At 41.1% G+C, this 12155-nt stretch overlaps 1 protein-coding gene across 2 annotated transcripts in view; it reads left to right on the plus strand.

Moving 5' to 3' along the window:
• Ccdc171 (coiled-coil domain containing 171) overlaps nt 1–12155 on the plus strand; it is a 301438-nt gene that overhangs the window by 125166 nt on the left and 164117 nt on the right. For both annotated transcript variants that reach the window (XM_028753630.1, XM_028753631.1), the window contains 2 exons: nt 7115–7619; nt 8414–8530. In XM_028753630.1, coding sequence (XP_028609463.1) covers nt 7115–7619; nt 8414–8530 — 622 coding nt within the window. The remainder of the gene's footprint in view (nt 1–7114; nt 7620–8413; nt 8531–12155) is intronic.

Raw genomic sequence — 12155 nt, forward strand, 5'->3', positions numbered from 1 at the left:
GAGAGAGAGAGAGAGAGAGAGAGAGAGAGAGAGAGAGAGAGAGAGAGCGCGAGAGGGAATTTTCCCAGTCAGAAAGACAAGGAATGTGCAGGGTAGAAGTGGGAGGTAATTCTGATAACTTTTAGAAAAGTTATCTTTTAACAGTCAACAAACAACCAAATATCTCTTTTTGGTATCAATACATCTAACGGTAAGGAGAATATCCTCACCCCTCTGCTCTGTCCCAGGAGGATCTGGTTGAGCTAAAGGGAATTTTATAATTTGTACTGCATTAGAAATAAAAGCATAAACTTAGGTGTATTTCATTTGTGGCATGTGTTTGACATGCTAATGTATGTAATGATAGTATTTTAAATAGTCCTTATGGAACTTGAGGGTTCATGTATATGTATACACACATATAGTATACATATGATACAGATAACATAACTGCTAGATCGTATGGTGATTCTGTTTAGCTTGTTGAGGAACTGTCGAATTGTCATTGAAAGTGGCTGTACTGGGGCTGGAGAGATGGGTCAGTGGTTAAGAGCACTGACTGCTCTTCCAGAGGCCCTGAGTTCACTTCCCAGCAACCACATGGTGGTTCACAACCATCTATAATAAGATCTGCTGCTCTCTTCTGGTGTGTCTGAAGACAGCTACAGTGTACTTACATAAATAAAATAAATAAATCTAAAAAAAAAAAAGAAAGAAAGAAAGTGGCTGTACCATTTCATCCCCATAACCCCTGTGTGAGAGATCCAGTTTCCACAAAATGCTCTTTGTTTTAAAAGACATGTGTATTTACATCTTAGGTTTGTTTGTGTTTGTCATTGTTTCAATATTGTGTTGCATAAAAGGCAAGATAAGTGACTTACACAAGATATTCTGACTGAAGTCCTTGGTGTCTGAGTCCAGTTTGTAGTTTGCCCTGTCATGATGATCAGCAGAATGTAATGAAAACAACTGTTTTCCTGGGTTTCTGGCCCAGCATTTGAAAGCTTGCAGGGCTCCACAAACTAAACACTCAGCCCTGAAAGCTTGAGATTCCTCAAGGAAGAAGGTATCCTTTCTCTAGATTTTGGGTGGACTTTTGAATTTTTCAGTGAGAAAAAGAAAAGTAGTCAAATTACACAATAATTTTATTATGCTAAAGACATTTGGATAAAAGATATACAGCATATATTTTGAGTTGTTTAAAGGTCAAGATAAGAATGGTGTTCTGGAAGAATTTGAGAAGATTATTATTATTTTCAAATTAAACAGCCTAAGGTAGGGAAGGTTATTTCAGTATGAGGAATTCTTTTGCCCCATATGAAATTGATGTGTGTTATGTTTGTTTTTAAAATATTGGCCTTTAATATCCTTGGGTGGAGAACACTTTTTTTTTTTTTTTGTTAGAGCAGATTTGCTTTACAGCTGATTCTAGCCTGATCATCAAACAGGCTTTGTTCTTCAAGAGAACTTCACAGTAAATAATGTATATCTCTGAGAGTCCCTGTGGAAAGCCAGAATCGATTTAATACAGAATTTTGGCTTGTAAGTTCTAAAATATATGTGGAAATTACCTTGTCTTTATTAGATTTTCCTTCCCTGTTCTTTACATTGTAAAGCTTTTTTCATCAATTAGGTTTTTACTCAGTTGCTGTTCTGGACAAAACACTGTGCTAAGCTCAGGGATGCTTTTTATAGAGTTACTTAATTCACTCAGTATTTGTTAGATACCCATAGGCTACAGAGCCCTGTGACAGACTGCGTGGTAAGTAATTCTTATCCTCTAGGAGCAAGCAGTCCAAAGTATTCAGAATCCGTGAGTGGTGGCGTGGCGATGAAATGCCTAAGTGGTCTTTAGGTTCAGACACCATCTAGATCATTGTGAATGGGAAGGATGGGAAAGCATATCAGAATAGACAGCGGAGAAGGGCTGGGAAGGTTCTGATGGTGCAAAGGGAGATAGAGGGAGCCAGGGAACATGGGAAACTGTGGCACGCAGCCGTCAGGCTAATGTGAAAGAGCAGACCAAGCTCTCCGTCTCCGTCAGCTCCAGGACAGCTTCATGGGGGAAGGCCTGTTGTGACTTGAGGGGAAAGTTGAATTCTTCAGATGGGAAGGCTGTCCAGCCTAAGGACTTGGATTAGTTTTATTATTTATGAAACGGACCTGTCTCAGCTGTGCAGTTGTGTGCTCTGTGGGAGCTGAAGGTTTGTCATGTGCTAACATGGACTGAGGTGATTTTTATTGTTTTGTTTTTCACTTTTTAGCTATTTTGTTAGCATACAAAGTTTCATAATGGTATTTTCTTTATTTCTTTTTTTTGTTGTTTTTTTTTTTTTTCAAGACAGGGTTTCTCTGTGTTTCCCTGGCTGTCCTGGAACTCACTCTGTAATCATGCTGGCCTCAAATTCAGAGATGTGCCTGCCTCTGCTTCCTAAGTTTTGGGATTAAAGGTGCATGCTATCACACAGGCAGCATTTTCATGACTACATGGATGCCATTATATTTTGTTCTTGTCCATCCCCCTGAGTCTTTTCTTGAATGAACCTGCCTCACTTTAGCTATCCAACAGTCTAGCTGATTTATGCCAGTGGCAACTAATACCGTTTTATATATTTAAAATATATAATAAAATTAGCAAGTAGTATATTTTCAAAGATTTTTTTTGGGAGACACATTAAAAGCATGAGATACAGGGCTCACTTTATTTCTGCTTCTGTGGTTGTTACTGGTCATCCCTGTGTATCCTCACAAAGCTGTCACTAATCAGCCCCATGTATCCTCACATGGCTGTCACTGGTCAGCCCCCTGTATCCTCACACGCTTTGCACAGTTTCTTTCCCATTTTGCTTTTCCATGAACTGGCCTGCCTGACTTTCAGTAAGAGTCTAGAATTAACCTTCAGGATTTGCTTTTCTTTCTAACCACATTCCATGAGACTATTGTGACTTAGCAGTTTTTATTAATGTTTCTGATTCTCATGTCTGTTTATTAAGTGTCTTTGTTCTGGGATTTTACGTCGTCTTACAACTTTCCTGATGGAGTTAAATTTCTTAACTTCCCACACAAGTCTCTCAGCAACATGCTGTGTGACTGCTCGGCTTCCCGCCATTGCCTTCTCTCTAGGCATTTAGAGTTATTCGTACTTCCACAGAGTAGCGTGTCTTGCCTTCTGGCTCTTGTTTTACCAAATGCCCATGTTTCTGATTCATCTCCTATACCCAGAGCTGCACTCTTTCTTCTCTTAGAGATTGCTTAGCGACTGCTTGCACAGAGACGCAGTCCCCATAGGCATCACTGCTCAGATGTTGTGTGTGGAAACGGCCTTTCTTCCTGGGGCACTGCTTATTTTGCTAATGGCATTTGTGTGGAGCCATGGGACATAGTTCCGTTACACTGTAGGCTAACGCTGCCACAGATTGGCCCTAAGTGGAGATGTAGGTGCAAGTAAGACACAGTACTTTTATTTCTTTATTCCTTCACTTCTTACCATTCCTACCATAGATATGACTAGACCAGGTCTTAGAAAAGGACACTTTGGAATAAATAAAAAACAATTAAAGTGTGCAACAGAAGGAGGGAGAACTATTTCTTCCCTCCCTTCTGATATTGGTATACTTTTAATGTTTCTTTATTTTATTCTTTGGCAATTCTATATGTGTCAATTACATGTTTGGTCATTTTTCCCTCCCTGGTGCCCTATTTATTTCTCTCCCTCACTTGCTAAACTGCCCATCCCTCCCTGTCTCCCTCTATCCCTTCCATCCTTCCTTCCTATGAATTTACAAGTTTAAATTGATGTCGCTTGTATAGGATGGGTAGGGAGGTTATTTACTGGAGCAACTTTCTAGTAGCTATAATACTAAAGAAAATGCTTCCCTTTCACCAGCAACCATTACCCCCCAGGAGCCTCTCAGGTGGAGGTGGGGCTTCCCGAGCCACTCTCCTTTTCATGATGAAATATTAAGCCTGTGCAGTTCCCGTGCTGGCAATCACAGCCATGAGTCCGAGAGTGCATGTTAGGCAGACAGTGCCTCATGACATTCTCTCTCATCTCTGACTCTCCCATTTTTTCCTCCTCCCTCCTCTGTAATGTTTTGGAGGGGGTGATATAAATGTCTTGTTTGGGGATGAACACCCAACAGACACGTTTTCTCAGCAGCTTCCATCAGGAATGAGTTTTTGCTTTGCCTGTTGTCCACAGTGAACAACAGTCCTTAACTAAGACTGGGAGAAGGACTGTGGGTAGAAACATAAATATTTAGAAGGCAGTTTGACACCATGGCTATTTAGAAAAACAACACTAGTAGCTGTGACCCCCCACCCACCAACCGGAGTCCACATCCCCCTACCTGGGGCCTGTGACTCCCAGCTACTGTGACTTGGTTTGCAGTACTGACCACAGATTCCCTTCAGTGGACTGGGCCTCAGATCTAAGCAGAAAGTGGTTGATCACCCCCTGCAGCAGTCATGTAGCGAGGGCACCTGTAGCTGTATCTTGCCCAAGCAGTTTGCTCTCACAGCTTGCAGGGTTCACAGCTCAGTGAGACTAGTGTTGAATTTTCTCTCCCAGCAGCCTACATAGCCCCTTCTGGCTCCCTGAAAGCTATCCAGCAAGGATCGAGCCTTCATTTCAGTTCCAGTATGAGTTTTTGATGTCCTGCAACCAAAGTGTGTACTGTCTTTAGTAAGAGGGTCACTAGTTCTGGTAGGCAATGACGAACAAGGGTAATAGCTTGTATTCTTTTCAAGTCCTTTGCAGTCACCTTCACTAACAGCTCATTGGGGGGCAGCCCATATCTGGTATCACGGATTCTTGAGGCAGCATTGTCCATCTATGCAGGATACTTCCTCTTATACTTTTAAAAAGCTAGCTTGTGACAGTAGGTTTTCACATGCATTTTCATGCATGCATGGTTTTTGCTAATCCCCTCTGCTCTGTGGTCCCGTAACTCCCGTCCCTGCTGAAACCATTCTGCCTCCAGTGATGGCCTCCTCTGCTACCATATAGCACATGCCTTCTGCCTTCCTCCCCCCTTTGCTAGCCCTGCTCCTAGCTTCCTGGCCTCTACAGTCACTAGCAACTACACTCAAATCTAAAAGTCCTAAATTAGGATCTACCTGTGAGAAAGGTTAGTGTAGCATTGGTCTTCCTGGGCTTGGGTCACCTCTCTTGATAGTTCCATTCTGCGAGCTACCTCCCATTTCCAGTCCCATTCATTTTAGAATGCATTTCTAAAACTCAGTTTTTCCTTCACTGAAAGGAGGGCACACAATACGTTAAATCCTTCAAACAGTGACTTTTTTTTATGCCTTCCTTTTTCCTTTTTCTGCTTCACCTGAGTGTCTCCTCCTGCTCTTTGTCTTTGCAAGACTATCTCTTAGGATTTATTTTTTCCTCAGTTGTCATGTCTGCTAGCTTGAAGTTATCTTGCTGTTGCCCACCAGCACTGCCCATGGCAGCCTTTGCACACCGCACCTTGCACTGTGGCTGAGTGTTTATATGGCTTGCCTTAGATGCTGATATCTTTTGAGGTGCTCCTGCCAACGTGAATTTTACAAGTGCCCTTTGTTCTTCTGGGTGTTCACCGGGCAACTCTTGAATAAGACATCATATGCCTCTCCCAAAGATCAACTTTAAATTTTTCACATAGTACAGTTTAAACCAGTAGTACAAAGAGAAATAGTTCCTTTAATGTCCCTGAAGGATTCTCGTTATGAAGACAGAACTTGACTTTGCCACGCGGATACCGAGGATAATATGTCTCTGTTTCTAAATGACTAACATGCTAGAATTGAACTCCCTTAGTTTGCTCAAAGACAAAGAGGTTCATGGCTATGTCATGATGGTTCACTTTGAAATAAAAATGTAACTGTGGCTGTTAAATCGTGGTTGGTTGAAAGGTTAGGTTAAATTATTAAAAGCTCACTATTATGTAGCCTCCTTATTAATGGTGTAGGTTTAAATTTTCCTCTCCTGTGTGTCTCACTCCCCCTCCTTTAACTGTCGGTCTCTCCAAAAGCTTGTCAGCATCATTTTGTCACGTGCCCTTTGGTGCTCAGACAACTTGACATGTGTCTGCCATAGCATTGCACCATAGTAATGATTGACATCTGTTTGCATAGCATATTAAACTTAGTGAGTAATCTATAATATTTATTGAATGGTAAATGAATAATAAAGTGGAACCCGTTAGTTTAAAACCCTTTCTCATTTTACCTCCAAAGCCAGATTGCACAGAAGAGCTCATAGGTAGCCAGTTTATTACTGCTTATGGGGATGTGGTTGTTCCACTTAATGTTTAGTTTTGGTTTCAAGTTAAAATTTGAATTCTAAGAATGTTAACTATGGAGAAAGGGTTAGAGAACTAGGAAGGCCCAGCCTCCACTGTTCTCTCCTCCCTCCAGAGCCACTGTGTGCTGCTCTGTGCTGTGCGCTGCTCTGCCTGGGAAGTTAGGTGCTGAAACAAAGCTTCTACTCCCCTCCAAGTTTCTCCTAGTCAGAAATGGCCAACCGCTCAGCGACTGCTGTCTCTTGTATCACTAATTTTACTCTGTTTATTTTGGCAATGGTAATATCTTTTACTCTAAAAGCCCCAGTTTTTAGTGTAGTTTCTGATGAAGGGGAAATAGTAATTATTGAGGAGTAGAAAAGAGAAATTAGGCTCAAAAAGCTCACTTCTCTCTTTTTTAAAAAAGTGCTGATTTTTTATTTTATGGGCCTTGGTGTTTTGCCTGCATATGTATGCCTGTGTGAGGGTGTTGGATCCGGGCATTACAGACAGCTGCGAGCGGCCATGTGGTTGCTAGGAATTGATCCTGGTTCCTCTGGAAGAGCAGTCAGTGTTCTTAACCACTGAGCCATCTCTCCAGCTCCTTTTCCCTTTCTACATATGTATATTCATGTGTAACAACACAGGAAGTTCATGAAATACTCTCAAATTTATGTGTTACAGTTTATGTAAAGCTTCCATGTAAGAGATTTTTAAGGTCAACGTGCACATTCAAACCTGTCAGGCCCACTGTAGTGCACTCAGATATTTCATAACAGATCCTTTGAAGGAATGTTGTCGTTTCATCAAAAGTATATTTCTCTCTGTGTTTCAAGATTATATATATTATTTGACTTCTTTTATAGAAATTTCAAGAAATTGCAGAAAAAAACACGGAAAAATTGAACCGTATTGAGAACTCCCATGAACAACTGATTCTTGAGAATTCACATTTCAAAACCACATTGTCCAAGACTCAGAGAGAACAGACGTGCTTGCTGGCGGCGTGTGCGCTGATGGCTGGTGCACTGTATCCCCTCTACAGCAGGTCATGTGCCTTATCCACACAGAGGGACTTTCTCCAGGAGCAAGTCAACAGCTTGGAACTGTTCAAACTGGAAATTAGAACCCTGGCCCAGGCATTGTCAGTGGTAGATGAGAAGAAACAAGAAGAAGCCAAAACGAAGAAAAAAGCATTCAAAGGACTGATTCGTGTGTTCCGGAAAGGCGTGATTGCAATCTTGGCAGCAAACAGACTCAAGCTTTTGGGCCAATCCTGTGCCTTTCTTTTCACCTGGATGGAAAGTTGTAAAGAAGGCATAGGCATGCTAGTGTGTACCGGGGAGCCCAAAGACAAGCACAAATTTCCAAGTAAGAGTCTTTGTGCTTTTAAAAATCTAAGTTATGTGTAAGTGAAATACAATGTATATGCGGTTGGCTATTACATAAAACCTTCAAAGAATTATGTAATATGTCAAATCATGTAACAGTCCAGTATGTCTTCAGATGTATATGTATATAAATGTTTATTTTATACAAATTAGCCTTGATTGTTTTGTTGTAAATGATATTAAGAAGCAAATATGTATAATTTCAGTATTGTCTAGCTTTACTGCATTTGAATTTTTTTTACAGTATTGTGGAGAGTTTATACATCAGTTTTTCAATTGCAATCACCCGAAATAGACACTTAAAAATTCTCAGAACAAGTTATCCATGCTTTCCATATGAAATAAGAATAAAATGATGAGAGTTAAGAATATCTTAAAGAGTTGCTTAAAAATGGTACAAATATGAATTTTCAGATGACATTTTTTGGGAATGTTTTACTATTTTTGAGGAAAGAGTAGATTTAGTTGTTAACTTTTAAACATTCATGCCTGGGGCTCAACCCTAAGGCTAGCCTTGTGCCAAGCAAGTGTCCTGCCACTGTACCTGCAGACAGTGCAACTGCTAAGAAGCAGGCTGTTGTAACAAATCAGAAACTAAAGGAAATGGTTGTCTTCTTTAGATGCTTGTTACTTAATGTCAATCACATGTAACTAGATTTTCTGTTCTAGAAAACATTAGGCACACAAAATCCGATTTACTGAGCTACTATGAAATTTAAATGTGGATTTTTAATAACCTGTAGCATTTCATAACGGGCACTTATGTCTCTGCAGAACATCAAAGGGAACAGTCCCGCTGCTTACAGGCAGTCACCTGGCTTACCAGTTCTGACCTTCTAGGTGCGATTATCAGTTCTATGACCGAGCTGCAAGAAGTCATTAGCAAAACAGGTATGGCCACCACCTATTATGTCTTAGCAACATATACTTAAGAACAAATGCCCAGAAATTCCTTATGGTACAAATTCTAATAATCTTGGAAGAAAGTACATATGTTTTTTACTTAGCCACAGAGAGATTGTTAAACATGTATTTCATGATGTAAACATGTAAATGAATGTAAAAAAAGTTTTGATGACAAACTTTGTATTTATTTATATAGGAAATTAAATGAATTGTTTTTGGCAAATGTATCAACTCTATTCTTTCCCTTTTTCCTATGGTTTGTTTTTCCTATGAAAAATACTCTATTAGTAGTGTTCTCTCTCTCTCTCTCTCTCTCTCTCTCTCTCTCTCTCTCTCTCTCTCTCTCTCTCTGTCTCTGTCTCTGTCTCTGTCTCTGTCTCTGTCTCTTTCTCTGTCTCTCAAGTTTAACTGTGGATGTTTTGCCTCCATGTATGTATCTATGAACCTTGTGTGTTCCTGGTGCGAACAGGGGCCAGAACAGGGTGTTGCATCCTCGGAATCTGGAGTTACAGACTGTTGTGACTCACCATGTAAATGCAGGGATTAATCCAGGGTCCTCAGAAAGAGCAGCCGGTGTTCTTAACCCCTGAGCCGTCTTGCCAGCCCAAAGTTTCTCTTTTTAAAGTAATGGAGACACTGTTTCTTTGTTTTGTTTTCTGGCCATAAGTTTCAGAAGCTTGAGCAATACTAGCTGAGCCAGTGGAAAATGCCATGTCTCATTTGTTGATATATTCATTTTAAAAATCTGTCTTGGATAGAGTTAACCTGCGTAGTCTGTTCTTTTCTACCATGTATGAAATTTACTATAAGCAGTGATTTCCTGAGATCTAAGGTTTGCTTGTTTCCCATGACTCAGGTTGTGTGTATTTGTGTACATGTATGTGTTAGAACTGTGTAATGATAACTGGACTTCCTAAGCTGGGATAAATGTTCACATGCTCTGGGTGAGCTACATAGTAGACTGGAAATAGTCATTATGCATTGTCAGTGAAGTTAGTGTGACCCTGCTGAGACTGTCCTGCTCAGTGAGGTAAATGCACAGAGGGAAAGATAACCTGAGATACCTTTTAAAGTTTAAAGATAGGTCAACATAAATAAGAATCATTTCATTAAAATTTCAGGTATCTAAACCTAGGCTCCAGGAAGCTTATGGTTCTCAGATTATTTTTAGGTGTGGCCATTGATGTTGGTAAGCCATGAGCATACTTAATACATTAGTAGAACATTAGCATGCTGGGATTGAAATAGAAATAAAATCAAAATTTTAATTATTTAAAATATTACATTAAGATATAATAAATTAAATCTACACATATGTATATAATATATATAAGCTTAGATAAATATATAGTATTATGATTTATTTAGGCTGTCTTAAAATTAAATTATGAATTTTGATTTTATAGGTTCAAAGCAAAAATGTAGGTTTTTGAAAGAACATAATGATAGGGTTTGGATTTAGTATAATAAACAGGTGTGCTAGCTAGCCATATTATTTTAAAATTAGTTTTAAAAAGTTAGTCAATGGGTTTTATTATGGCAGTTTCAGTGTATATGTAATGGTGCTCTGCTATTATTCCTCTCAGTCTTCCGTAGTCCTTCCCACACGCCTTTCCTGCTGGTCCCTCTCCTTCTCTCAAACCTGTATATGAGAGAAAAAACTTTGTATTTGTCCATTTCCTGTAAATATCACAATTTCCCTTTTCTTTGCAGTTCGCAGGCCAGTAGGGCATTTTCTTAGTGATTGATATGAGAGGGCCATCTCTGGGATGGTGGTTCTGGGTTCTATAAGACAGCAGGGCTTAGCAAGCCATGGGGAGCAAGCCGTTAAGCAGTACCCCTCCATAGCATCTGCCTCAGCTCCTGCCTCCAACCCTACCCTGTGTGAGAAGCTCCTACCCTGTGTGAGCTTCTGCCTTCATTGCTTTTGATGATGAACTGAGTTTTGAAGTAAACTCTTGCTTCCCTGAGTTGCTTTTGGTTATGGTGTTTCATTATGTCAATAGTAACTAAGACATTGGCTAATAGGAATTCCTAGCTAATATATTTGTTTTTTTTTCTTTTTTTATTGGATATTCTACTTATTTACATTTCAGATGTTATCCCCTTTCTCCATCCCCCTCCCCCCCAGGAACTCCCTATCCCAGCCCCACTCCTGCTGCTTCTATGAGGGTGTGCCCCCACCCATCCACCCACTCCCCCTCCCCGCCCTTGATTTCCTGTGGGGAAAATTTAGAGACGGCCAGAGCGGTGGGGCCCTGGAGAGGCTTCCATGCTGCGGCAGGTCCCACATTCGGGAGAAACCCTATGTTTCCAGCGGCTTAGAGGCTTTGATGGCGGCAGGCCCCAATGACACGAGGAAGTCCTTGGTTCCAGAAAGGTTTATTGTCATGGAGGATGGTGGATGGATCTAGGCGTACCCCCCAGAACTCAGGGCAGTCCTGAGTTATATAGGGAGGGAGAAAGGGGGAGGATTGGGGGAGGATCTGGGGGAGTTATGCTTAATTTGCTCTGCCCTCTTGTCTTCATTAGTATGTAAATCCCTAGGGCCTGAGGCCTATAGTCTGGCCTGTGTGACTGAACAATATAATTCTATGAAGACATGACTGCTTTTCAGGACCTTAGATTCTGGGGGGGGCTGAACTCCTGCCGGTACTCATGCAGAGTCTCGGGGTTCTAGGCACCTGCTCAACCATGACCCAGGATACCCTTACACAGTCCCACAATTTCCCCCACATGGGGGCATCCCACCTTCATGGGACCATAGACCTCTGCTCCCACCAATGCTTGACAAGGCCATCCTCCACTGCATATACAGCTGAAGCCATGGGTCCCTCCATGCATGTTCCCAGCCTGGCAGTTTTGATCCTGGGAGCTCTGGTTGGTTGGTATTGTCGCCCTTCCCATGGGGACACAAGCCCCTTCAGCACCTTCAGTCTTCTCTCTGTCTCCTCCATTGAAGACACCATGATCAGTTCAATGGTTAGCTGTGGGCATCCATCTCTGTATATGTCAGATTCTGGCAGAGCCTCTCAGGAGACAGGTATATCAGGCTCCTGTCAGCATGTACTTCCTAGCATCCACAACAGTATCTGTGTTTGTTGACTGCACATGAGATGGATACCCATGTAGGGCAGCCTCCAAACAGCTCCTCCTCCAGTCTCTGCTCCACACTTTGTCTCTGTATTTGCTCCCTTGAGTATTTTGTTACTCCTTCTAAGAAGGACTGAAGCACCCATACTTTGGTTTTCCTTCTTTTTGAGCTTCATGTGGTCTGTGAGTTGTATCTTGGGTATTCTGAGCTTTGGAGCTAATACCCACTTATCAGTGAGTGCATACCATCTGTGTTCTTTTGTGATTGAGTTACCTCACTCAGGATAATATTCTCTAGTTCCATCCATTTCCCTACGAATTTCATGAATTCTTTGTTTTTAATACCTGAGTAGTACTCCATTGTGTAAATGTACCACATTTTCTGTATCCATTCCTCTGCTGAAGGACATCTGGGTTCTTTCCAGCTTCTGGCTATTATAAATAAGGCTGCTATGAACATAGTGGAGCATATGTCCTTGTTATATGTTGGAGCATCTTTTGAGTATATGCCCAGTAG

The sequence above is a fragment of the Grammomys surdaster genome, unplaced genomic scaffold (genome assembly GCF_004785775.1).
Source record: "Grammomys surdaster isolate TR1022 unplaced genomic scaffold, NIH_TR_1.0 125951, whole genome shotgun sequence".
NCBI lineage: Eukaryota > Metazoa > Chordata > Mammalia > Rodentia > Muridae > Grammomys > Grammomys surdaster.